This window comes from Drosophila navojoa, chromosome 4 (genome assembly GCF_054131105.1).
Source record: "Drosophila navojoa isolate 15081-1374.11 chromosome 4, UAZ_NAV_1.0, whole genome shotgun sequence".
NCBI lineage: Eukaryota > Metazoa > Arthropoda > Insecta > Diptera > Drosophilidae > Drosophila > Drosophila navojoa.
Window position 1 is genome coordinate 24195283 of NC_142892.1, and position 27185 is coordinate 24222467.

The 27185-nt window shown below is 40.6% G+C and overlaps 4 protein-coding genes and 1 long non-coding RNA gene across 10 annotated transcripts in view; 3 read left to right on the top strand and 2 right to left on the bottom strand.

Moving 5' to 3' along the window:
- Positions 1-20509, top strand: part of LOC149091532 (uncharacterized) — a 62115-nt gene extending 41606 nt beyond the window's left edge. The window contains exon 2 of the long non-coding RNA XR_016196627.1: positions 20266-20509. This is a non-coding gene — a long non-coding RNA (uncharacterized LOC149091532). The remainder of the gene's footprint in view (positions 1-20265) is intronic.
- On the top strand, positions 9-2990 carry LOC108651538 (protein FAM76A). Its single transcript, XM_018101328.3, has 6 exons — positions 9-215; positions 646-710; positions 774-887; positions 1348-1441; positions 1735-2157; positions 2228-2990. The coding sequence occupies exons 1-6, from the start codon at positions 129-131 to the stop codon at positions 2612-2614; spliced, it is 1170 nt and encodes a 389-aa protein (XP_017956817.1). The 5' UTR covers positions 9-128; the 3' UTR covers positions 2615-2990.
- Fdx1 (Adrenodoxin-like protein 1, mitochondrial Ferredoxin 1) lies at positions 2989-3918 on the bottom strand. The gene is made up of 3 exons (XM_018101338.3): positions 3602-3918; positions 3465-3516; positions 2989-3403 (listed from the first exon to the last, which is right to left on the bottom strand). The coding sequence occupies exons 1-3, from the start codon at positions 3708-3710 to the stop codon at positions 3052-3054; spliced, it is 513 nt and encodes a 170-aa protein (XP_017956827.1). The 5' UTR covers positions 3711-3918; the 3' UTR covers positions 2989-3051.
- Positions 4443-7335, top strand: ArfGAP3 (ADP-ribosylation factor GTPase activating protein 3). 3 transcript variants are annotated; one of them, XM_018101326.3, is made up of 6 exons: positions 4443-4851; positions 4917-5240; positions 5376-5528; positions 5651-5785; positions 5848-6673; positions 6739-7335. In XM_018101326.3, the coding sequence occupies exons 1-6, from the start codon at positions 4771-4773 to the stop codon at positions 6891-6893; spliced, it is 1674 nt and encodes a 557-aa protein (XP_017956815.1). In that variant the 5' UTR covers positions 4443-4770; the 3' UTR covers positions 6894-7335. The 3 variants fall into 3 exon arrangements, with proteins under 3 accessions (XP_017956815.1, XP_089115276.1, XP_017956816.1); XM_089259150.1 differs by having other exon boundaries at positions 5848-6667; XM_018101327.3 differs by lacking the exon at positions 5376-5528.
- LOC108651539 (uncharacterized) lies at positions 7441-9349 on the bottom strand. 4 transcript variants are annotated; one of them, XM_089259152.1, is made up of 3 exons: positions 9111-9349; positions 8609-8800; positions 7441-8522 (listed from the first exon to the last, which is right to left on the bottom strand). In XM_089259152.1, the coding sequence occupies exons 1-3, from the start codon at positions 9187-9189 to the stop codon at positions 7663-7665; spliced, it is 1131 nt and encodes a 376-aa protein (XP_089115278.1). In that variant the 5' UTR covers positions 9190-9349; the 3' UTR covers positions 7441-7662. The 4 variants fall into 4 exon arrangements, with proteins under 4 accessions (XP_089115278.1, XP_089115277.1, XP_017956822.1 ...); XM_089259151.1 differs by having other exon boundaries at positions 7441-8537; XM_018101333.3 differs by having other exon boundaries at positions 8609-8779; positions 9111-9348.
- Positions 20510-27185: the final 6676 nt, after the last annotated feature.

Here is a 27185-nt window from a genome sequence, read left to right on the forward strand (position 1 = left end):
AAACGAGCATTTATTTTAATTTTATCTTTGTGGTAACACTGTTTGCGTCGTCTTAAGCGCATATAAAAATAATTTGTACAAAAAGAAAGAAAAACTAGCACAAAGAAAAATAAAACACAAATCTAAAAATGAGTTCCAAAGTATTATTCGCATGCTCCAAATGCTTTTCGCGGCACCCATACGAAGAATTATCCTCGGGCCAGCAGCTATGCAAGGTGAACACCAATATATATCGAGTTAAAATTTGTAAAGGCAAATTGCAACAAACAAACAGATTTTCGAATGTGTGTGTACGCATTGTGGCAAAAGCATAGTATGTGTACGTGGGCCATTGTTTTTGCCACTAACAAAATAAAAATGACGCTTGCTTGCTTGCGAAAATTCTTGCTGCGCATTAAAAGTGAAAATAAACAGCAAGAGGAAGCAGAGCTGCTTGCTTTGACCCTGTATCATCGGCAGCGGCATCAGCAGCGATGGCGGCGACACCTGTGACATAAAAATCGAAGCTAGAAAAGCTGCAGTGTCTGGCTTCTGCTACATACTGACATTATTTGACAGTTGCAATGGAAACGAAATCGATTCGTCGCCCCATTACTTGCAATTCATGTAATTTACGATGATCCTTAAATTTACCACTTTTTGCAGGTTTGCCGTGGTTCTACCTCAGTTGTTAAATGTACTTACTGCCGCTCGGAATTCCCCTCCGCCTCGTAAGTAGAACTGATTCATACATGCTGCATGTTTCTGCTATTTGTTTTCGTTTGTTTTTACAGCAAATCACAGAGTGCCTGTAAAAAATGCGAACACTATCTGAATAAATATGGCAAGCCCAGCGCCTGCGAGTGCTGCAAAATCGTCGCTGCCTTTGGCAGCTCCAAATGCATGAGGTATGTTGAAATTCAATTGCATCTAGTAAGCTGATGCCTAGTCTCAATTAAGAGTTGGAAAAAAAATTAAATATCACGAGCAACGTGGCAGCCGCTGTAATTTGAATGCACAATGTATAGAATGCAAATGCTCGTATCAAGTTCAAGTTATCACATACAACCAACGTTACGAAGAGTATGAATATACATTCAGTATAAAACATATTTATATTGGTATATCTCGCCCACTTCTACCCAACTAATTGTGCCTTCAAAGTACATTAACTAATGCGCGTTTGCCCTGCCTTTGAGTCTATTTTGTCTTCAAGTAGCAAGTCGAACAAATTAGAAACGAAAACAACGTCTCTTATGAACGCAAAACATTTTTCTCTTCTCTTTTCTGCTCCACGTGTGTGTACCAAACAAAATGATATACACTTTAACCATACCAAATATCAAACTAACTGCAAAATGCAAATAGATGCGCCAGCTACGAGGCAAAGTATGGACCGCCCACACAGTGCGACGAGTGCAAGCTGCGATCAGCCTTTGACAGGCGCGACGAGAACAAAAAGGTCAGCGAGAGAAACAGAGCTCAGCAGAGCCAGCACCAAGGATTGCATATATTTTAGTCTTACTTTATTCAAACAAAAATGTTAAGAAAAGCTTAGTTTTAAGTCGACTCGATGTATGTTGCTCTTCAAAGCATGTTCCATTGTACAGATACAACTAGATGCACCAGTCGTGTGGCAGTCAAGAGAGTCTAGTAATATTGTATTGCGTTCATAGGAGTGTGTAGGACTAAATATTTAAGTTATCATAATTATGTTTAACATTAAACAACGTGCAATTGTTTGCTTCCTTGCAGGTCAATGGCAAAGTCCTCTGCTGGCTGTGTACCTGCGCCTATAAACGCGCTCTACTGAAGGCTCAGCAAGAGGGACGAATATCCATGTCTAAAAAGCGACCACACGAGAAGTCCTCATCGACGGCGCACAGAGAGAGCCACGCGTCTGCCAAGAAGGCAACACGCGGCGGCGACATTTCCAAAGGAGCTGGCAACATGAATTCCAGTGGTGTGACATCCGTCAGCGGCGCAGGCCTAGATCTGCCCGACAAGATATCGCGTGGAAATGGCGGCAATGGCACAATCGCCGCACCAGCTGCGATCACAGTAGACACAAACTCGTCGGATCACGTGGTGGCCATTACATATCTAAAAGAGCGCATCGCCAGTCTGGAGAAGCGCTTGAATCAAAAGGACAAAGAGCTGCTCGAGAAGGACAAGCAGGTAAGTGGCGATAAGCATTAAAATACTTGATTTGATATTTGTAATTGTCGAAATTTTCTACAATTTTCAGCTGACAGAGCTAAAGGGCAAGAACTTCGAGAAAGAAAACGAGATGCGCAACAGACTGAAGGAGGTCGAGCGGCTGCATGACATGAAAGTAGATAACTTGAATCGAAAAGTCGCTAGCCTCTTGAAAGAAATAGCTGTCATGAAGAAGAGCACCAACAAAAAGGGCGGCGGCGGCGGCGGCAAGGCCGAAAAGGAAGCGGTGAAACGTGAGAATCTGTCTCCCAAAGAAGAAAATGTTGGTGCCGCGCCCGAGAAGCAGAGTAAGCGCGAGCCAGAGCGTGATTTGGACAAGGATGAGAAGAGTCTCGACCGCGATGAGGAGCGCAGTGACCAGGAGCGTGGCAGCGTGCATTCACGCTCCGCTTCCAGCAGTCCTTCTTCGAACTGAATGCACAGTTAACCCAACGAGCATCATTCACACACACTGTCGCATTCGTGCTGCATTGGCGTGTATTTGTTGTAATGATTTTTAGTTTGTCACTATAAACATTTAGACTATTACGCATATAATTTTAATTGTAACATAATTATTACAATATTGTTACCTACCATTTGTATGTCTACACATTTCCCCATTCAAACTGTTCCCTTTCATCTATTCTTGTTCTGACTTCCTTCATGGGAAACGCTGATTAGAAAATGTAATTATATAGGCTCAACTTACAAAATTTTTAGTTTAATTTGCCAGATGAAACAAAACTCGAAGCAGAATCCATTGTTTACAAACTTAACGAAATATATACAAATTGGGGACGAGAAAACTATTCAATATATTCTTTTATTTAACTCTCTCGATATACGATAACGGTAATAAACAACTTTCATCTAATGTGGCTTCGGCTTGTGCCCATCGACGTAGAAATTACGTGTTGCCTTGGGCAGCTCCAGCTCCATGCCTTCCATGCTCTTTTCGAGTACTATTTGACAGCCGAGACGAGAGTTCTCTCGCAGAAAGGGCGCCATGTCCAGCAGGTCATCCTCCTTTTCGTCTGCCTCGTTCAGCTTTTCGAGATAGTCGTTTTTCACGTACACATGGCACGTTGTGCAGGCTAGAGATGCCTCACAGGCGCCCTCCATCTCAATACCGTACCGGTGCGCAAGGTAGAGAACGTTGTCGCCCACCTTTCCCTGCACCTTGGTGCGTTTTCCGTCCTTGTCAACGTATGTTATATTGACGCTACAACAGGCACAATATTACTATAACATAAATACAAGCATTCCCGTGGACAGCTACTTACATTTCGTCCGGCGATTTGGGCTCTTTCCATTCATATTCGCCGTGTCGCAGCACTGTAAGCAAGACGAATATAATTTTATAATCTGCGCAAACTGGTAGCAACAGCAGCTGTTCTCAATGCTGAGTCGAAGCACTTACGTCTTGTTGTATGCAACGCATTGCTGAATGTATAAACGTGTGAATTTAAAACTTGCTTTAAAACTAATTTACGGATATTACGCGTTTGGCGCAAAAGTAAACAAAACATTTTGTAGGTTACGAATTACATATGTGTAGCTGTGGTCACCCAAGAATTTTAGCTATTATTGGCAGTTTTAACACCATTTTTAAGTTGTTAAAGACGTAGAAACTAATTTGATTTATGGCGTTTAACACAAAAACACGGACTCAATTCTCAAATTTGACTAGACAATAACTGCCTTAATAAAAAAAAAAACTTCTAGCATTTAATAGCTCATTAAAATCAGCTGATCCTCAACACAATTCAGGTGTTCTGTATTTGAAGTCAGCATGCCGGAAGACTTCATTCGTCCATAAAGCTATTTCGTATGTAAAGTCAGTTTAAGTACAGGAAATTTAACAATAAATGTGGCAGTTGTGAGGAATCGACAGCTGCTTTTGGGAGCAACTTGCATTTGCTTATTTATATATTAATTTAAAAATTTTAGGTACAAAGACACAAATAATGTCTAGCAGTGTCAACTGAGAATATAATTGGTATCTATCGATAATAAATCAAGGTGTATATCGAATATGACAATCTTAGAGATTTCAAAATTTGTGGTAGGTTTTAACAGTGTAGTGATGAGAAACTAATTATCGTTATTTTTACATTAATAATTTAATATTATAATATTTCTTACTATGCTATGAGTGATATTGATTTATATTAATGTTTATATTGATATTTGTGCAACAGTGACTTATTCGCGACCACTGTTAAAAGACATTACCACTCAATCATGACTCGCACTGGTAACTCTGTAAGTGTGAAGTGCTCATCTCTAACGTGAACGTGGAAGAGACTGGAATGAAAAACACACGTCAAAATTCTGAACTCTAGGCCAAAAACAAAAATAAAAAAGTATTTAAATGCACTTGATCTAAATTTGAAGAGTTTCTTTGTAAGCTTCGTACAACAAGTAGTCCATATTCAGCTTTAACTGCCAAAAAGCATAACTGCTGACTGTAATTGCGGAGCAATAAAACATCAGGCGCAGGCACAGGCGAAGCCAGCCACGAAAACAATTTACAATCCATAATAAATTAGTAAGGTGAATTGGTGCAGCGTAGTCACGAATAATACCATGTCTAACAATGCAGTGGGACCCACGAAACAGGAAATCGAGGCAGTATTCAGTCGCCTGCGGGCGCTGCCAGCTAATAAGGTAGGATTTGCTGTCAATGTAATTTTCAGAATTTGAATTTAATATTTCATCTGTTTTCCATACAGTCATGCTTCGATTGTGCCACGAAGGCACCTACATGGTCCTCTGTCACGTACGGCATTTTCATATGCATCGACTGCTCCGCTGTGCATCGCAATCTCGGCGTGCACTTGACCTTTGTGAGGAGCACCAACCTGGACACCAACTGGACGTGGTTGCAGCTGCGGCAAATGCAGCTGGGTGGCAATGCGAACGCTGCTCAGTTCTTCCGTGCCCACAACTGCACCAGCAGCGACGCCCAAGTTAAATACAACTCGAGGGCGGCTCAGCTCTACCGGGACAAGCTGGCGGCACTTGCTCAGCAGGCGATGAAGGTTCACGGCACCAAGGTAAGCAGTTCGTTGTCCTCTTTTCTTTCGCCTATTTGCTTCGATTACTTTGTTTACTCACTTGTGTTGCTCTCGCTTGCGCTTTACTTGTATCATGTTCTCTGTTCCCGCACATTCACACAAATACACGTTCAGCTACATTTGGATCCGGCGGCGGACAAGAACGATGGCAACGAGGCCGGCAGAGAGGACCAGGAGGAGGAGGACTTCTTTGCCCAATGCAATAACAACAACGCCAATGCGCACTTGGAGAATAATAACGTTAGCGCCACGGTCAGCAACATGAAGGTAAAGCCAACAAAGTCACACGCGTTCCTTGCTACATTTGAAGTTAATGTTAAAGTTGATTTCTAAGTACTGATAATGAGCAACACTAGTAGATTAATAATCCCTGCCATTATTCCTTGCAGTTGGACGCTAAGCCTGCTGCTGGACCTACCGTTGCAACTGGCGAGCCCAGTGTCGATCTACTCAATACGGTCGTTGCTCCTTCAGCGGTTCCCTCGTCCATTGGCGTTCGCAAGATACAGCCGAAGAAGGGAGCAGTAAGTAAATTGTGAAAGCATATGGAAATTGGATCACTTACGATCTGAATTTTGGCTTTTAGCTGGGCGCTCGCAAGGTCGGAGGGCTGGGTGCAACGAAGGTAACCACGAACTTTGCGGACATTGAGGCGCGCGCCAATGCGGCCAACGAGAGTAAAACGGCAGCTGCTCTTGCCGGATCCACTGAAAAGCCACAAACCGCAGAGGAGGAGTTGGAAACTGTAGCTAGCATGCGGTTGGCATATCAAGATCTGTCGCTTCAAAAGACACGAGAGGAAGCTAAGCTAAAAAGCATCGATCCTGCCAAGGCCAAGCAAATGGAGCGGCTGGGCATGGGCTTTAACTTGAGGGGCTCTGACGTAGCGCACTCCGCTTTAAGCGACATGGAAACCATTCAGCAGTCGGCTGCGCCTAAGGTCAGCTCCCAAAGCAAGCTGGCTGCCCTGGAGAATGATAATTTCTTTAATGACCATTCGCTTAATTTGTACGGCGGCGGTGGCGATAAGAAGGAGAGCTCCAACAGCTCCAGCAAATTGGACAAATTCGAGTTGGATGCGTTGGGCTACGAGACAATTGAACCTATTGGAACAACGCATAGCAACATCACGTCCATGTTTGCGGCCAGCAGTGATTACGACAAGCCCAGTCCAAGGAGTACTGCAGCAGCTTCCAGCAAGAGCAAAAGCAAAGGCACTAACCCAAATGATCCTGTCATTGCACAGCAAAAGTTCGGCAACTCCAAGGGCTTTGGCTCCGATCAGTACTTTGCGAACGAACAATCCGCGGCTGATATCAGCGCCAATCTAAATCGTTTCCAGGGCTCGCGTGCAATATCTTCCTCCGACTACTTCGGAGATGGCACCCCAGGCGGTAGCACGAGCGGTCGTGGTAAGTGTATGCTTGAAATTCACAAATTCGGTCTCTTTTATGTGCAAATACTTTGTCATTTACAGGCAGCGGTGGCTATTCGACCGGCGTGAATTTTAATGCACCGGATTTGGACGATGTGAAGGAAAGCGTACGCCAGGGCGTGCACAAGGTGGCCGGCCGGCTGAGCAACTTGGCCAACGATGTTATGACGTCACTGCAAGACAAATATGGTTACTGATAGAGCGACAGCGCCAATACCCTTCGGAGTTAATCATTACGTTTTATTTAAAAATCACTCCAACTTAGTAATATACCTAAAAGTTATAAATAATTCCAAGTCAACAGCTGAGTGGCGTTGAGATATAGGTTCAGTTTCAAAGGTTCTTGTTAGCAGAAGAAGCAAACCCTGATGTTAAACGTAGTGTCTTCAAAATCCATATTAAAGATGCATGCATCGCAGATTTAGTGCATTATCCTCAGAATTATAAGCAAAGTTAATTAAACACATTATATCGCAATTGTGGAACAAGCATTAGCTCTTAAGTCGGAATGATAGCTGCTGTTTTTGTATGAAATTTTGTTCATTATTATTTTCTTATTTTTATATAAAACATTTATCGTTTATTAACCCCCCTCACATTGGTTCCAAATTAGGTTTGATCTTCGTTTTATACATACATTCATAGAAAAGAAGAGGAAATAAGTAATATATGAAATAAATCGGAAATGCATTGCCTGTGGCGAAAATGTCTCCGCTACTAATCAAAATCTGTGTATTACAACAATTTTGTATTAACAGAATGAAGTTTTATTGAAATGCGCTCAGAAGGTTTACAATTGGCTAATGATTACAAAATTCTTTGATTACAGACTCGGCGCGGACTCAAGTTAAAGTATCGTTGCACAAGGCGATGCATTAGCAAGAATTGGTGGTAAGAATTCAAGTGGCGTCGCAGTGGGGCTGAGCGTCAGTCATGGAGGATGTGGGCAGTTATGGCAGCAGCAGATTAGTGACGACGCTTGCTGGGATTGGGGCGGACGCGAGCACGGACGGCATCAGGGGAGCCGTAGGCGATGGCATGCGAGGTAGCTGATCCGCCCTCGCCTGTGCTGAAGGAGTTGGCAATGGCAATGGCGCCTCCGCTGGTGCCACCGAAGTTGATTGGGAAGAAGGTGCCGGCGGGCAGAGGAGCGGCGGGCTTCTTCACTGGCTTGTCGGCAACTGGGACGGGCTTCTTGGCAACGGGTCGGCGGGCGTTGGGCACGCGGGCAGGGTACTTGGCCACAGGCTTGATGGGCACGGGCGCGGCCAGCTCCTCCTCATCCTCGTCGACATCATCGGCAACAGCGTTCTCGACCTCCTCATCTTCGAAGGCGGCCACCTGAGCTTCCTCAACATCCTCGGCAGACTGGTCCAGCTCGACGATCACCTTCTTCTTGGCGGGCAGATAACGGTTGGCGGGCACGACGGGGGCCACGGGCGCAATGGGAGCTGGAGCGGGCAGCACATCATCATCAGCGTTAACCTGGGCGACAGCTGCCTCGGGCGCAGGCTGCTCAACGGCTGGGGCAGCTTCCTCTGCGGCAAAGTTGAAGTCACGGGGCACCTTGGCGGCATCGTCGCTTTCAGCCACAGCCGGCTGGGCTTCGGCATCGACGCTGTCGCTCTTCTCGACGCTGTCGCTGCTCACGCTGCTGACGTTGTCGTTGCTGTCGCTGCTATCAATGGCGATCTGGACCACAGGTGCCTCCTCGGGATAGGCTTCGGCCACGGAGCTGGCGCCATTGGCGCCGGCAGCGCTCAGCACATCATCAGCCTGGGCACTCTCTGCGCTGATGCCATCGGCGCTGACTGCCACATCGGACTCTGCGTGATTGCAATCTTTGTTAGATAAACGGGGAAAGCTCGGGTTAGTCGGGAGAGGGATGTTAGGCGAGGGATGGCCAGCTTACCCTTCAGATATGTGCCGGTGGCGACAGTTTCACCAGCCACAAGGGCGCTGGCTGCCTGAGTGGAGCGCGCATGCGTGCGTCCCGGCTGCACGTACTGCATGTACATAATCCGCTGCTGGGGAGCTGATCCGTACCATTCGGCGGCTGCGGGCTGCTGGTAGTATACCATTCCTGGAATAAGGTATTGCCGGTCTTCAGTGGATGCGAAAGTGTACAAAGAAAGCAAGCGAATGGATGTTGTTTTTATGGATGTGTTTATATGGAAGATACGATGTGGCGAGAGCATTATTCTAAAATCTAAACATGCTGTATGTAAATACATTTAATTTAAAGGTATCGAATAGAATGACTTGAAGATGTTGAAAGTTTTGGAACTTTAGGAGGAGTCTATGCTAATCGATATTAACGAATCAGTTATTTAATTATCATCGGTGAAGTCTTAGTTTCTTTCAAAGGTTTCTAAGCACTGTTCTTTGCAGCTCTTTCACTCTCGGTAACTCACTTTTCCTGGCTGGCAAGGCATCGCCGCTGGCCACAAAGCCGACGATCACCAACAAAGCAAACGCAACACTGAACTTCATGCTGAAACTGATGTTTGGGTGTTCGGGTGTTAAAAGTCCTTTGATATATGTCGAAATTGTGGATGTTGAACGGTGTTTGATTGTAGACGCGCACTGATCACAGCAGGAGCTAAACTTGACACTTAAGTTTCCACCAAAGAAGTGATGATAGCACAGCTGAACGCGTTAGATTTATATACGAAAACAGATTCGCAAAAAATACTACAAAACGAGCATAATGAGCTGTAGCTAAAACTCGGATATACCCAATGTAGAGCCTCAGCGCCCCTGCTTAATATGCGGACTGTGTTCTCGCTGGAATCGAGTCGACCCGAGTCGAGTTGTCCGAACGTGCGAACCGCCCGATGGATCATTGGGTAGCCTCAGCTGAATTTGGATTATCGAATTGTATGGTTGGAGACCGGTTTGCCTATGATAATGTGAACGAACGAACGGATGGGCGGACGGACGGATGGCTTGGCTGTCCTACCTGTGGGCCATGCGATCGTAGCACAGACATAGGCACAGCCATTAAGTATTTTCAATTGATCCTAACTCAATTAGGTACGCAAATATCAAGCACACATGTTGGACGTAAACATAAAAATCGCCAATTTAATTTTAAGGTCATTTCGTTGAGCCGTGCACAAGAAATCGAGGTTTATGGGTGCGTGTGCGCTTTATCGCCGTTGATATGCTGATAAAAGAGAGCCGCTTAGAGAATTCAATTAAAGCCCAAAGACACGCAGCGCATTAATAAGCTGCGGGATGGCCAACGGCATCGAGCCGGCCGCACTCGAGTCCATAACGGAAGAGGAAGCCTGCGTGGAACTATGGTACTGTATGATTCATCCTGGCTAAAAAATGAAGCTGCTATCGCTTCAATTATAGTCAGCTATGTATACCAGACCTACGTGCTACGCTCCATGTCTCCTCTGGGCGCCAGCTGCTGCCTTTTAAAAGTCAATTATTGCACTTACCCTCACTTCGATTTCACGACGTGCATTCCATCATTAATTGAGCCGTCTCTGACGGGAGACCTAGCGCAGCTCTTAACGGCTGTTGTCTTCTGCCGAAGGCTTCCTTCAGCACATTTTTTTCTGGACTCACTTTCTAGATGCATTAATCATGCGCAATGCCGTAATTTAACTCGCATGAGCCCGACTATTCTAGCCATAAGTGGGTCTACCCCAAGGACTCATATGCGAGGGTTGCCCGTGCACTCCTGCTCTAGTCAGCACTTGTACTATGTACTATGTACTATGTACTATGTACTATGTACTATGTACTATGTACTATGTACTATGTACTATGTACTATGTACTATGTACTATGTACTATGTACTATGTACTATGTACTATGTAATGTACTATTGTCACTATGTACTATGTACTATGTACTATGTACTATGTACTATGTACTATGTACTATGTACTATGTACTATGTACTATGTACTATGTACTATGTACTATGTACTATGTACTATGTACTATGTACTATGTACTATGTACTATGTACTATGTACTATGTACTATGTACTATGTACTATGTACTATGTACTATGTACTATGTACTATGTACTATGTACTATGTACTATGTACTATGTACTATGTACTATGTACTATGTACTATGTACTATGTACTATGTACTATGTACTATGTACTATGTACTATGTACTATGTACTATGTACTATGTACTATGTACTATGTACTATGTACTATGTACTATGTACTATGTACTATGTACTATGTACTATGTACTATGTACTATGTACTATGTACTATGTACTATGTACTATGTACTATGTACTATGTACTATGTACTATGTACTATGTACTATGTACTATGTACTATGTACTATGTACTATGTACTATGTACTATGTACTATGTACTATGTACTATGTACTATGTACTATGTACTATGTACTATGTACTATGTACTATGTACTATGTACTATGTACTATGTACTATGTACTATGTACTATGTACTATGTACTATGTACTATGTACTATGTACTATGTACTATGTACTATGTACTATGTACTATGTACTATGTACTATGTACTATGTACTATGTACTATGTACTATGTACTATGTACTATGTACTATGTACTATGTACTATGTACTATGTACTATGTACTATGTACTATGTACTATGTACTATGTACTATGTACTATGTACTATGTACTATGTACTATGTACTATGTACTATGTACTATGTACTATGTACTATGTACTATGTACTATGTACTATGTACTATGTACTATGTACTATGTACTATGTACTATGTACTATGTACTATGTACTATGTACTATGTACTATGTACTATGTACTATGTACTATGTACTATGTACTATGTACTATGTACTATGTACTATGTACTATGTACTATGTACTATGTACTATGTACTATGTACTATGTACTATGTACTATGTACTATGTACTATGTACTATGTACTATGTACTATGTACTATGTACTATGTACTATGTACTATGTACTATGTACTATGTACTATGTACTATGTACTATGTACTATGTACTATGTACTATGTACTATGTACTATGTACTATGTACTATGTACTATGTACTATGTACTATGTACTATGTACTATGTACTATGTACTATGTACTATGTACTATGTACTATGTACTATGTACTATGTACTATGTACTATGTACTATGTACTATGTACTATGTACTATGTGATTTTGCTTATCTGTTTATTTTATATGGCTAATAGGATCTAATGGAATAATTGAACTAACAGATCCAAAACGTCGTTTGGAAATTTGTAATTTGAAAAATAACTAATTTGGCATGCATGAAATGAATTTATTCTATTTGCAGTTATCCATATATGCATAAATTAAAAGGTCTTATTGATTGAATATGTTAAACATGGGCAATATTCAAGACATGGCGCAATAAAACAAAATTCGAAATTAGAAAGCTGTAAAGTCTTGAATAACCAATCAGTTCAGGAAGCTTCGCAAAAGTGTTGTGGCCAGGTGCTGCCAGGCAGATAATGGTGCATGGCAGGTAGAAGATCGAAGATCCATTTGGCATTTGAATGGGGCTGTTAGATATATGGGACGCCCATCAAGGTGGCATAATGATGGACTTAATGTATACTTGATCTCCGTAGAAGTTTGCAGGTAAATTGAATTCAAATTAAGTAGAAGAAGGCAAAGGCAAGCTGAATTGAATTATTCAGTTCATTAATGTAAATGAAACACAGGATTGAATCCAGGAATCCAGATATGAATATAAAAACAATATATTTTTGTTTTGGCATATTAATTACTTAGTCGAGTTTGTTTAGTGGGTTGCTTGTATTACAATTTGATTTGTATCAGTGTAGAAAGCGTAGTCAATTTTTTAGATATTTTAATGAAGTTTACTAAATAAAACAAGTCAGAAAGCTCTAGTCGAAACTGCTCGACTACGAGATCCTTTGAACCCTTCAAACAACTGATATTTCAATAATAATTCGCACACACGCACAAACACACACGCACACGCACGGACACACTCACATGCATAGGCGCAGCTCGACAGGATCTGGATCAAGAACATATATACTTTGTGGTGTCTGCCACGCCAAGCAGTTGCTACATACATTTCAATAAAACCATTATATCCTGATTTCCCACTTTCAACGGGTTCAGGGTATAATAAGGCAACAGATGTGCATTCGATGTCGATGTGTATTTGAATACTGAACTTGAGAACAGTACTCCAATAAATTTAAGGTGGCATAATCAAGTCGAGCCAAAGAGTTTTTGCTGTCTCATTTATTTTATAAATGGGAATTTCTGTTTATCTTAGGCATGCCTAATTGCCAGTTTTTTTATGCTAATTCTTTGGATATATATATATATATATATATATATATATATTTTTTTATTTTTATTTATTTTTTTTTGAATAGAAAAGCACTGTGCTTGTGCTTGGCATGGTAATGGCCATAGTTAAGAGAGTTCTACGCACTAGTTTTGGTCAAAGACGACAACACAAAATTTAATATCCTGTTGAACACCTGTTTATTTGCGCTGTCGCCATTTGCTGGGCATTTATGCAAATCGGTGTCCACTTGTGAGGCAGTTAGCTTTTTACGTATCATTTAATACCCGCATTTAGAACACCCAAGACCATTAAAACGAATATCCAATGCACTAGATACCCTAGACCCAGCCCAAGTCACAGCTCCAACCCGACTCACAGCCCGAGTCAAAGCCACGGCCACATCCACAATATAACAACTTGTTTTGTGGCCAAAAAAGGTGTATCTACATATATAAATATCTGTATACAAAATAACAAAACAAAAGTCAACTTAATGTACGACATTATTGGCGCGACGCCTCCAGAATTTCAATTGGAATTCACGCGGTGCTTTAAAAGCAATTTGCCCGAACAGTTGCCACAGTGGCCCCAACTCAGATACCAAAAGTCGAGCATTCGCACTGGCAGTGCCAGTGGCCCTCGCACTTTGCATTTCTTTTTGGCCAGATCTGGACTTGTAGTACAATTAAAATGATATTTGCGTAAATATGTATATTTGGCATTATTTTAATTTACAATTAAATGGCACATGCTGTCCAAATTGTGTTAAAAATCGCTTATATATGTATGTACATACATATATCTGACATTTAACACTTGGCATGCGGTTTCCATCGGGGCGCCACGTTCGCACTCATGAGCGACATTTCATCCCGCCTGACAATGCAATTAATCAACGAAAATTAAAATAAACTTAATTCCATTCAGCCGTCATTGTGGTGAACAGCACTGTTCTTGTTTAAAATCCAATTGAAAACGAACAGCTGTTGCACCTGGCGGAGAATTCAGCACAGGTGTGACATGTACTCTACATGTACTCTGTGTAAAGTAAGTATGTGATCTGATAAAAGGTTACTTCTTTCACGATTTGCACTGACTGCATAAAACTCATTCAAAATTTAAAAGGAATTTTTAACCATTTTTTTTTTTTTTATACCCTGAACCCATTGAAAATGGGAAATCAGGGTATAATGGTTTTGTTAAAAGTATGTAACAGGCAGAAGGAGGCGTGGCAGACCTCACAAAGTATATATATTCTTGATCAGGGCGACAAGCTAAGTCGATTTGGCCCTGTCCGTCTGTCTGTCCGTCCGTCCGTCCGTCCGTATGTATGAACGCGTCGATTTCAGAAGATATAAGAGCTAGAGACTTCAACTTTTTTTCAAAATGTCCGTAAATACAGCGCGCATATCGAGTTTATCACTAAAAAACGATAACTCATTCCGATACTTGTTTATCGATAAAAAACCTTATCGAAGATCACCTAAAAAATTACATCTTTCAAGCTAGAGTCTCCAAATTTAAAATGCATATAAAGATGTATTTTATACAATTTCGGTTTTTGTTAAAATTTACGCCCCACCCCTAAATCCACCCCCTCACCCTCATCTTTGTAAAAGTCGTATATCAAATACTAGAGACTTGTGCTTCGGTATGCTGCATACATTTAACATTATGATTACGTTCTGAAAGTTTCATTACGATCGTACGTCTAGAAATTAAATTATTCAACAAATAAGTTCTCATAATATTGCCACACTGCAGCGCAACCCAAGCGCAATCGCCTGTATATGTATGTGAGTGTGTGTGTATGCGTGTGTTTGTTTGTATGCGTGTGTGTGTGCGTGTGTTTGTTTGTATGCGTGTGTGTGTGCTAATTATTATTGAAATATCAGTTGCTTGTAGGGTTCAGGGGATCTCGTAGTCGAGCACTCTCGACTAGAGCTTTCTTTCTTGTTTTTTTTTAATTGACTTACACTATATTATTTAATAACTGGAGAGGAACTTCGTTTTTATTTATTTGCATATTTAAATACTCATTTACGAAACTGAAAGGAGCATATATAGATGAAAGCATTTTGCCTAAATGAAGCTATAGATTAGAAATTTTAAATATATATTTTGGTGTACCCTTGTCTTTGGCATTATCAAGATGTTCGAAAGATGCTTACTAGGGTCGAGCCAAATCGGGAAATGTATTTTTAGCCATTTTTGAAAAGATGCTAGATAAGTGATGTCAAATCGATTTAAGCTGTATACTATATAGTTTTACATCTGGAAGCTCTATTCGATAAAATGAGTAAATATTAATAAGTTTAAGTTTTTATTTACAATATTTTAAAATTTCTTTTTATATTTGTGATCATAATTATAGCAGTAATCAATTCATTTATAAACAAGTAAGAAAGCTCTAGTCGAGACTGCTCGACTACGAGATCCCCTGAACCCCACAAGCAACTGATATTTCAATAATAGTTACCCTGATTTCCCATTTTCAATGGGTTCAGGGTATACAAAAAAAAATCTAACAGCTTCCATTTGCTCTTATGAGATACATTACATATAGCGCTAAAAATTGAGAAATCTGAAATAATATAAAATGGAATATATTAAATTTTAAATTGAAACTATTTAACTAAAGCATCTGTTTATTGTACATTTATAGCTGCCAAGAAAGAATTTATATAGTTGCTTTAGCCAACTATTATCTTGTCAGTCTATAGAAATTTATGTTGATTAAGAAGGTAATGTAAACTTCCATCTGGGTGCTGCGTTTCCATAGATTGTTCATTAATTAGAGTCCCTTTTATTCTATTTAGTATAAATCATTTCAAGTGCTATGAGATATCAAATTGAAATGTGTGTGGAAAATTGAAATGAACCATGCAGGTGTCTTATTTTTGCAAAGCAATAAATTTCTATAAAATAACGTTGTAAAAAACAGACCCACTCTCAACTCTAACCACAAGGCACAGGGCCAGCTCGAGCTGCACAGCTGCTCGTAGCAGTGATTAAGTGCAGTCCATGGCCACTGTATGTGATGGCAGTCGGATACGGACTTGCTCACTTCCGGACGGGCATCCAGCCTTAGCAATGGTCATTTTTCTCGCTGGATGTCCCTTGAAAGTTGGCAATTAAATATATGTATGTGCAGAGTATTCTGGCTGTTCCTATTTTTATATTGTCTATGTAATGTGAGTGTGCTGAAGAACTTTCTGTAAACATGAATTGTTGGTGCCAGACTACTATATGCTCTATAATGAACTATCCTAAATCGACTAGAGAGTCATAGAAGTGAATGATACAAAGCAGTGCTATTATTTTGTATAGAATATTTATCGAGCTGCTTAGCAATAATTTTAACAATCCGCCAAAGTCTTTGTGCTTCGATGGCTTGTAATTATCTAGTCGGCTTGTAAATTTCTAGTCGGTGCAAGACAAATATGCAAAAATTTTTAGATCTTTCCATTTATGTCGTCAATTATATATGTGAGTTATATATGTACTTTTATGTTTACTTAAGATAACACTCTTAGCCGATAGTGGGCAAAATGGTTTGTCATGGGATTGCAGAGTTTAACTTGCTAGGCTAGTAGATATCCTGTATATAGAAAAGTTGGATTTCTTGTCTTTGCTATCGCTTAACAGCACTACAAACACAAGTAAGAAGGCTCTAGTCGAGACTGCTCGACTAGGAGATACCCTGAACCCTCCATTCTACACTCTTTTTATGCATACACACATACACATGCAGCGACACGCATGCATAAGCCCGCGCTCTGCTAACTGCGCAGTAAGCAGGGACTGCGCTTGGGCTGCGCTGCAGTGGGCAATAGCATGAGAATTTATTTGATGAATACCTTCTTTTGTAGAAATACAATCTTAATGAAATTTTCCGAGCGTAATCATATGGTCAAAATGTGTGAACATTCCAAAGCACAAGTCTCTAGTACTTGAAAAACGTTTTTTTACAAATTGGGGGCGAATGGGGCGTGGTATCCAAAATCTGTTGATTACAAAATGCTTGTATTCATCATTTGTATATATACGGTAAATCCAATGAGGCTAGAAAATAAAAATCAATTTTTCGATTATTCTCGATATAAAAGTTATCGGATGAGTTATCGAGTATGCACACAAGGTTTCAGCTCTCTAGCTGTTATTATTTCTGAGATCTCGGTGTTCATACGGACAGACGGACAGATGGACGGACGGGGGGACAGACGGACATGGCGATATCGACTCATCTCGTCGTGCTGATCAATATATATACTTTGTGGGGTCTGCGATGATTCTTTCTGCCTGTTACATACTTTTTCACAAAAACATTATACCCTGATTTCCCATGTTCAATGGGGTCAGGGTATAATAACAGCAAAAAGTTATCTTTCTATATTAAATGATAAATATATGTAACATTTTGTTTGAATCGAAGAGTATATTAATAAAATGTAGTAATCATATTAGAATCAATTGATTCGCCTTTCAATTGAATATGTAATATCCTTTTTAATTTTATACAAAACAAACATGATCATTTTTCCAAAATCTTGGATTCAAATCTGAAAGTATGGTGGAGACATGTGCTCCTTTGGCTTAGCTTACCCTATCACAGCTAATTTTAATGGGTAGAAATGGAAAAAAATGCAACAGATGTTTCTAGCGTTTCGGGCGCCCTGACGTTGGAAACGAGGCGAAACATGCAAAGCAGTTGGCATCTCCACCTTATTCAGAATTTATTTTCACACTCTCTAGAGGACAACTTTTGCTGGGTGCCACATGGCCCGAGGTTCTGTGTATGCCTGCTCGTGTCTGTGTTTGTGTGTGTGTGAGTGAGTATGAGTGTGACTCTGACTCTGTGGCGCAGTCAAGATGTTGCCATTCGCCATGTCTGCTGCAGCTTTAATGGCTTCATATTTCCTACCAAATTAGAGAAGTTACTTTTGCTTACACTGCGAGTTGGCCACTCGACGACTACTGTTGCAACCGCTCAGCCCCCCTCCCGCCCTGTCGCCTCTCCGATCCCTTTCTTTTCTTGTCTTTGTGTTGGGGCTGCAAGTTTGGCTCCAAGTTGGCCGCTGCTCATTATGTGCCGCATATACAACACGGAATAGACCTTGGTCTCGGTGTCTACTCCATTAAATTGTAATTTTTGGCAGCATTTTGGTTTGCATAAATCTTGGCGCTTCTTGTTGTAGTTGTAGTTTCTTTGCTTTCTAACTGCCGGTGCACAGAGTCTTCAGGGTCCCCCGAGTCCTCCCCAGTTCGTGCGCAAACAAAACATTTGCTTATGTTTCAAGTTTATTAAAAAGTACTCAACATATTATGGTTACTTAAACTATTAAAATAACAGTGCTCTGTCTTTCTATGAGTATTATTTCTCACTCCCTCTCCCTCTCTCTGTCTCTGTCTCTGTCTCTGTGTGTGTCCTTTGGGGGACAGCGCCATCCTTTTGGCTGCCTTCTGCAGATAATGTGTAAATAATTTGAATGCAGACAATGAGTTGAACTGTTGGCAAGTGTCGCAGCTGCTCCTGGACAGCCGCAGTGCTGCATACTCTGACATATTTGGGGCTTATTAACTATTACAATCATTATGAGCTGCTGCTACGGCAGCTACAGCATTTGCTTCAATTACAACTCAAGGCCCATTGCGACTAATGGCTGGCCACGTACTACGGCTATATAAACCCATTTCAAATGCACATTTGCATACGTTAAGTGCGAATGGAGTGTCAGCTCCGACATCTCTGCAGTCCAACATCCGGCATTCAGTTGATGCGTATTAAAAACACACTTAAATGCTCAAGGCCTCACCTCCTGCTCAGCTGCATTGCTAATTACATAGCAAGAATTTTCATTACGTGGACGGGTCTCCACTCTACTTTACCCGAGAGCGAGCCAGGCTCAGAAGCCCTCGAGTGCGACGTAATGAAATCTTTGCAGGGCTGCGGGTCGTCCCCCAACGGGAGCACAAAATTTATTAGAAAATATTTACGTAGCACTTCAAAAATTGTGTGCGCCTCAAAATAGGCAATGACATTAAAGTGCTGAGTCCTCGTCACTCGCCACTCACCAGCCTCATTCGTTATTTTAGCTATTTATACAGATCAATAACTCGGCAATTGAAGGAAGAAACTCGGGAAAAGGTTTGAAGCAAAGTTATTGGCTTCAATTTAATTTCAGACTTATGCTCTGAGAGCCTTAGGCGGTTGCACTGATAAATCGAGAGTTTTAAACGAAGATGCTCAAGTAGGTAATGACATTTTGTGCGTATTACTAGATGTATGAATTATTTATTAGAGGTAATATAAAATTAAGTACTGGCAACTGGGGCTTGGGCTCGTCCACGAAGACGTATAAGAACGTCACAGTCCGTTTACCGATTGGATCAGATCAACAGTGATGCTAATAAGGGCAATGATAACTATGATTATTGTTAAATTTTTAGATCTCACAACAGTTGTACAAACATGAAGATGGATGTTGCACTCGGGTGTTACCATTTGTTCAATACTTATTTAAGTAATGTGCATAGAGGACGACCTATTCTTCATCTGTGATTTATTCTATTTGGATACAATTTAGTTGATTTAAATAAATAAATAAACAAAGATAAATATATAACAAGTAAGAAAGCTCTAGTCGAGACTGCTCGACTACGAGATCCCCTGAACCCTTCGAGCAACTGATATTTCAATAATAATTCGCACATACACACGCACACACACATACGCAAACAAACAAACACAAGCACACACGCACACAGGCAGCAAACAAACACAAGCACACACACACACGAGCACATATACAGGCGATTGCGCTTGGGTTGCGCTGCAGTGTTGGCAATATAATCAGAACTTATTTGTTGAATAATTTAATTTCTAGACGTACGATCGAAATAAAACTTTCAGAACGTAATCATAATGTTCAAATGTATGTGTATACCGAAGCACAAGTCACTAGTATTTGATATACGACTTTTACAAAGTTGAGGGTGAGGGGGTGGATTTAGGGGTGGGGCGTAAATTTTAACAAAAACCGAAATTGTATAAAATACATCTTTATATGCATTTTAAATTTGGAGACTCTAGCTTGAAAGATGTAGGAGATATAATTATTTAAGTGATCTTCGATAAGGTTTTTTATCGATAAAAAAATATCGGAATGAGTTATCGTTTTTTAGTGATAAACTCGATCTGCGCGTGATATATACGGACATTTTAAAAAAAAGTTTAAGTCTCTAGCTCTTATATCTTCTGAAATCGACGCGTTCATACATACGGACAGACGGACGGACGGACGGACGGACGGACGGACAGACGGACAGGGCCAAATCGACTCAACTCGTCGCCCTGATCAAGAATATATATACTTTGTGGGGTCTGCCACGCCTCCTTCTGCCTGTTACATACATTTTAACAAAACCATTATACCCTGATTTCCCATTTTCAATGGGTTCAGGGTATAAAAAATATCGAATATATGCTTTCCATCATACAATTTCAATTGATACAAGGTTATTTGCGTTGTAAATAATAAAACAAATAATATACCCCCAATATATTAGATTTAGTATTTCTCGAGTATATATACATTCATTCCCAATGTTTCATGTTTTTCGCTTCAATGCAGTAAATACCTTATTGCGGACAGCTACACGGACGGATGTGTACATACGGTCAATGTGTGTAAAAAGCTTTTTTTAATTACGAATACACATCTATTGCTTTAAATGCTTTGTTCGAGAGACATGGTTTAAAAAGAAGTTTTTTATAAAATTAGTTATTGAATATAGATCTGTAGAGGATGCGAATGTTGAATTTGTGGTTATAATACATAATGTAGGTAGTCTCTAGCGTGAAAAGGATAGCACTGGCCATACGCTTCTTCCAAAGACTATAAGAATGGGTTCGTCGGTTCATTTTAAAAACGCGCTTTTCCGACTGCCAATTCTTAAATTTGAGAATTTAAAGCAAACTGTGTAAAATATGAGAGTTAAAGCTGAAATGTACATGTAAATTTTTTAACCGCATCATACTTTAACCCTCGCCATCTCGATTGGTCTCTTTCTTTATCTGCTGCGCTGCCTATTTATTTGTGTGCGGGCTAACATTAGTGGTCACATGTTGATGTTGCTATTGCTTTAAATGCTTTGTTCGAGAGACATGGTTTAAAAAGAAGTTTTTTATAAAATTAGTTATTGAATATAGATCTGTAGAGGATGCGAATGTTGAATTTGTGGTTATAATACATAATGTAGGTAGTCTCTAGCGTGAAAAGGATAGCACTGGCCATTATGGGCATTGCTGCATAGGCTTAAAATACGCTTCTTCCAAAGACTATAAGAATGGGTTCGTCGGTTCATTTTAAAAACGCGCTTTTCCGACTGCCAATTCTTAAATTTGAGAATTTAAAGCAAACTGTGTAAAATATGAGAGTTAAAGCTGAAATGTACATGTAAATTTTTTAACCGCATCATACTTTAACCCTCGCCATCTCGATTGGTCTCTTTCTTTATCTGCTGCGCTGCCTATTTATTTGTGTGCGGGCTAACATTAGTGGTCACATGTTGATGTTGCTGTTGTTGCTGCTGTTGTTGTTGTATGTGCTGCCGTGTCGTGTGCAGTTTGCTGCTTTTGTTGGTTTTGCGGCTTTTAGGCAACGTATTTGTTTTGTGACACTATCGCCGTTGGTTGGTTGTTCTTATCGGCTCGCCTTTGCCCAGTGGAATCGGTCGGCGCCCCTCGCATTGACATATGTCCAGTGTTCCGGCAACCCATTTCAGCTGTCCTGCTCAGTGTCACGCTGCATTTGTGTGTTTCTGTTCTGTTCTGTGTTCGTTTTGGGGCAAAGTTTTGTGTTTTGTGTTTTTGTTGCAACTTCAATTTATTTTATGGTCAATGTTGGGTTCTGCCCCTATGACCAGACAACTTTTCTAATGAGCCCAATACAGAGTTTGGGTCTTGTTTGGGGCTTTCCTGCAGGATGCACCACAATAAGCATACATAATTGCATGTGCTTTACTTCCGGCTAACAATTGCGACATTTATACTCGCTCGCCAACCAAATGGAGTCTATTGATTTTGTCAAAATACTAGGCACGAACAAAAATAGCGGAAAGTCGAGTGTGCCTCTCTACATACAAAGTCTAAAGAATTAACTACTTTACATTAGAGATTGGATCAACTATAGGCTGACGGGTGTTACATTAATTTCCGAATCAAAATTTTTTTTTTAAATGAACGAACATTATGCAGTTGGTTGCATCCGATTGTTTGCGTTTTTATACCCTGAACCCATTGAAAATGGGAAATCAGGGTATAATGTTTTTGTGAAAAAGTATGTAACAGGCAGAAGGAATCATCGCAGACCCCATAAAGTATATATATTCTTGATCAGCACGATGAGCTAAGTCGATATAGCCCTGTCCGTCTATCCGTCCGTCCGTATGAACGCCGAGATCTCAGAAGATATAAGAGCTAGAGAGCTGTGCATACTCGTGTATACGATACGCAGTACGAGTTTGCTTTATTTTTTCGATAACTCATCCGATAACTTTTTTATCGAGAATAATCGAAAAATTGATTTTGTTTTTTGAGCCTCATCGGAGTACTATTAGACGTGGAGAATTCAGATTTACTGTGTATATACATATGATGAATACAAACATTTTGCAATCAACAGATTTTGGATTCCACGCCCCCTTCGCCCCCAATTTGTAAAAAACGTATTTCAAGTACTAGAGACTTGTGCTTTGGAATGTACACACATTTTGACCATATAATTACGAAAATTTCAGAGAGAATATATGGTATTTATATATTTATTTGTCGAGCTTGTATTTGAATTTATAGTTGAGTAGTTCTATATGTCTTACGTATTTTATTTATACTCTGAGCTCATCAAAAATGGGAAGAGTTTTGGAAGGAGACGTTGCAAACCTCTTAGTACATATATGTATGCTCTTCATATTGTTTATCCATTACTAGACCTAGACCTGCCCTTCGGTCTGTCCGTCTGTCCTTCCGAACGTCTGTCCGTAGATATAAATGCGTTAATCTTAGAAGTTAGATAAACAAAAGAGTTATTAGTCAGCTATAAAACTATATCCCGTATATCTTTAGGGCTACAGTTTCGCATATAGTCCCGAATGTCCAATTACAAGAGAAGTTATTCAAAGCATAATGTATGTATTTAAGAAGAACAAGAAAGAAAGCTCTAGTCGAGACTGCTCGACTACGAGATCCCCTGAACCCTAAAAGCAACTGATATTTCAATAATAATTAGCACACACACACGCATACAAACAAACACACGCACACACATACACATACAAACAAACACACGCATACACACACTCACATATACAGGCGATTGCGCTTGGGTTGCGCTGCAGTGTGGCAATATTATGAGAACTTATTTGTTGAATAATTTAATTTCTAGACGTACGATCGTAATGAAACTTTCAGAACGTAATCATAATGTTAAAATGTATGTGTATACCGAAGCTCAAGTCTCTAGTATTTGATATACGGCTTTTACAAAGATGAGGGTGAGGGGGTGGATTTAGGGGTGGGGGGTAAATTTTAACAAAAACCGAAATTGTCTAAAATGCATATTAATATACATTTTAAATTTGGAGACTCTAGCTTGAAAGATGTAGGAGATATAATTTTTTAAGTGATCTTCGATAAGGTTTTTTATCGATAAAAAAGTATCGGAATGAGTTATCGTTTTTTAGTGATAAACTCGATATGCGCGTGATATATATGGACATTTAAAAAAAAATTGAAGTCTCTAGCTCTTGTATCTTCTGAAATCGACGCGTTCATACATACGGACGGACGGACAGACAGACGGACAGGGCCAAATCGACTCAGCTCGTCGCCGTGATTAAGAATATATATACTTTGTGGGGTCTGCCACGCCTCCTTCTGCCTGTTACATACTTTTAACAAAACCATTATACCCTGATTTCCCATTTCCAATGGGTTCAGGGTATAAAAAATAATCTTAATATCAGCTCTTTAATGGCCAGACTTTTCTTAGCAGACCTATTTAATGGAAATGCCCTAATTTATTTCTGTTGTATTTGGCTTTTGGTTCGGCATCGCCGACGAGATCGATATGAATGTTGACAATGCGTATGGGCCGAGTGACACCCTAGAAAAGGTTTCAAGTTTGCCTAACGCAGGACATGGCGACTCGGCTGGCCAAGCGATTGGACAGCAATTGGGATGATGGAATTGAGAACGAGAAGACAAATGGGTATAAAAATGGGGCTGCTGAAGGCGCTGATGTCGATGACGAAAAAAGGCAATCAAGGAGCAGCTCATATAAGGCTTTGAATAGATTTCACTTTGCAGTCACACACACACTCACACAGGGATACCCACGAAGCGGAAGCGGAAGTCATGTTGAGCTACAATGGCCGCTGCTTGTGTCCTCATGCCGAAGGTAGACAGCATTTTTCGAGCTCTGACTCTGACGGGGTCCGCACGTCTGCGCAATTTCAAAGTAATTGCAAACGTTTACCAAAGCGTATACAAAAACAAGTAAGAAAGCTCTAGTCGAGACTGCTCGACTACGAGATCCCCTGAACCCTTCGAGCAACTGATATTTCAATAATAATTCGCACATACACACGCGCGCACACACACACATACACATACAAACAAACACACGCACACACACACACACACGCAATACAGGCGATTGCGCTTGGGTTGCGCTGCAGTGTTGGCGATATTATGAGAACTTATTTGTTGAATAATTTAATTTCTAGACGTACGATCGTAATGAAACTTTCAGAACGTTATCATGTATATGTATCGATGTATAAATGTATGTGTATACCGAAACTCAAGTCTCTAGTATTTGACCTCTACAAGTAGTACTAGTATTTGACCTCTACAAAGATGAGGGTGAGGGGGTGGATATAGGGGCGGGGGGTAAATTTTAACAAAAACCGAAATTGTACAAAATACGTCTTAATATATATTTAAAATTTTGACACTCTAGCTATAATGATGTAGGAGATATAATTTTTTAACTGACTTTCGATACGGTTTTTAATCGATAAAAAAATATCGGAATGAGTTATCGTTTTTTAGTGATAAACTCGATATGCGCGCGATATATACGGACATTTTTAAAAAAAGTTGAAGTCTCTAGCTCTTATATCTTCTGAGATCGACGCGTTCATACATACGGACAAACGGACGGACGGACGGACGGACAGACAGACAGACGGACAGGGCCAAATCGACTCAACTCGTCGCCCTGATCAAGAATATATATACTTTGTGGGGTCTGCCACGCCTCCTTCCGCCTGTTACATACATTTCAACAAAACCATTATACCCTGATTTCCCATTTTCAATGGGTTCAGGGTATAATAAAGTAAAGTATGAGTAACGGAAAAAAGAAACGTAAGGAAATAGAAGCATGGAAAAAAGAAACCGGAAGTGTTTTTCAAGTCTTTTAGTCTCTTTTTTGCAACGGGTGAAAGTCTTTCTAATTGAAGTGGACACAAACAGACACATAAAGCCTCAAACGCAGAGCCAGATGCATAAGGCTATCCCCACTGCGGACACAGATACACTCTGTCAGTGTATTCTATATTCAATGATGCAGCAAGCGGTCAACGCCTTTGACTTCTTGCAAGGCGCTGCCAAAGGAGTTTTCTTTTCAAAGTGGCCAGCAAGAGAGACATAGAGAGAGTTGGCAAAAAGGCGAGTGAAGCAAAAGTAAAGTACAGCAAAGTAAAGGCTGAGCGCTGTCCACTTGCACGGCCCGTGTATGTCATTAAAATTTACAATCTATTTTGCTTGCTAATTGGCACTTGGCAATGCCAGCCTTTGTGCTCGAATAAGTGTCTAGCTATGTAGTCCAACAGCCAGCCAGCCTGACAGCCAGCCAGTGAACCAGCCAGGCAGAAGCCAGATTCTGGCCATAATCGTTATTTGCACCATGAAAGAAGTCTGGGCCAGCAATTAGTGACAAGCCAAGATGTGGCAGCAAATGTTGCGTGAGCTTTTAATTATGGCCAAGTGTTGATGATGGCGACAACTAAGCGACGGGCTGAATGGCACTGACAATACGCACCATAACTAACTAAGTGAGGCAATAAACGCCAAAGCACGAAGCAAAAAGCGAGTAGGAAGCAGGAAGCAGAAAAGAAAGTGAAGAAGAGAAAATGAGGGTTTCTCTATGCAATTATTGTTTGCCCACATAAAATGGTACCGTTTAGGCACTTTTTCAATGGCTATGCAATTTTTAATGTGTGCGATCAATTACAAAGCTGAAAGGCCACGCATTAGCAGAGCCAGAAAACGGCACAGTTACAAGTAATAACGACTTGGCAGCCTCCACCAGCCCCACTTCTATTTAAGCAATCCCCATAGACTGCATTCCCCCAGTCAAGCCAAACTGAACCACAAAAGTCAAGCCCCATGCACAAGTGCGTGTGTGTGTGTGGGTGAGTGGGTGTGTGGGTGTGCAAGTGTGTGAATGGATGATTTCCACTTTGCCCAGTGAGTCAGTCAGGCTGGCAGCCACAATCCTTCATTGTTGTTGCAGGCAGCAGCAGCAGCAGCAGCAGGAACAGCGGGAGCAGTAGCAGGAGCAACAGCAGCAGGGCTAACGATAAAATAAATTTGCATATGAATTGAGAATTAAGAACATTTTGCACATCGTCCTCCGCTGTAGCCCCTCCTCCAGCGCCAACTCCTGCCTGCACCTGCCAACCAGTTGCCATTTTTGATTGGGTTGCCTTGGACGGGGCGATGTGTTGCTATTGTGGCTGCTGTTTGGCCTTTGAATTAGAATTCACACATACACCCACATATATACATAGTCGAAAGTGTGAATGGCTTATTTCCTTGCTGAAGCTATAGCTGATGCTGTTGTTGTGGCTGCTGCTCCTGCTCTTTTGACCGCTTTTTGGCAATTTCCATTTTCATTTTAGCTCTTTTTGGCGAACAATTTTTACACGCTTTGCTCTTTGGCTGATAGAAATATAAAAAAAACAACTCGTTAGCCTATTGAAATTGAAAATGTTTTTGGCTGATGCGATAAGAATGTGCAGGGGATTATAGTGTATATATATATCTGTATATATATATATATATATATATATATATATATATA

Coding starts and splice junctions, on each gene's coding strand:
- LOC108651538 (XM_018101328.3), top strand. CDS start 129: ATGAGTTCCAAAGTATTATTCGCATGCTCCAAATGCTTTTCGCGGCAC. Junction 888..1,347: donor GGCAGCTCCAAATGCATGAG/GTATGTTGAAAT, acceptor AAATGCAAATAG/ATGCGCCAGCTACGAGGCAA. Junction 2,158..2,227: donor TGCTCGAGAAGGACAAGCAG/GTAAGTGGCGAT, acceptor TACAATTTTCAG/CTGACAGAGCTAAAGGGCAA.
- Fdx1 (XM_018101338.3), bottom strand. CDS start 3,710: ATGTTTTGTTTACTTTTGCGCCAAACGCGTAATATCCGTAAATTAGTT. Junction 3,517..3,601: donor TGCGTTGCATACAACAAGAC/GTAAGTGCTTCG, acceptor TCTTGCTTACAG/TGCTGCGACACGGCGAATAT. Junction 3,404..3,464: donor CCCAAATCGCCGGACGAAAT/GTAAGTAGCTGT, acceptor TGCCTGTTGTAG/CGTCAATATAACATACGTTG.
- ArfGAP3 (XM_018101326.3), top strand. CDS start 4,771: ATGTCTAACAATGCAGTGGGACCCACGAAACAGGAAATCGAGGCAGTA. Junction 4,852..4,916: donor GGGCGCTGCCAGCTAATAAG/GTAGGATTTGCT, acceptor TTTTCCATACAG/TCATGCTTCGATTGTGCCAC. Junction 5,529..5,650: donor CCACGGTCAGCAACATGAAG/GTAAAGCCAACA, acceptor TATTCCTTGCAG/TTGGACGCTAAGCCTGCTGC.
- LOC108651539 (XM_089259151.1), bottom strand. CDS start 9,189: ATGAAGTTCAGTGTTGCGTTTGCTTTGTTGGTGATCGTCGGCTTTGTG. Junction 8,801..9,110: donor TGCCTTGCCAGCCAGGAAAA/GTGAGTTACCGA, acceptor CATCCACTGAAG/ACCGGCAATACCTTATTCCA. Junction 8,538..8,608: donor CACCGGCACATATCTGAAGG/GTAAGCTGGCCA, acceptor TATCTAACAAAG/ATTGCAATCACGCAGAGTCC.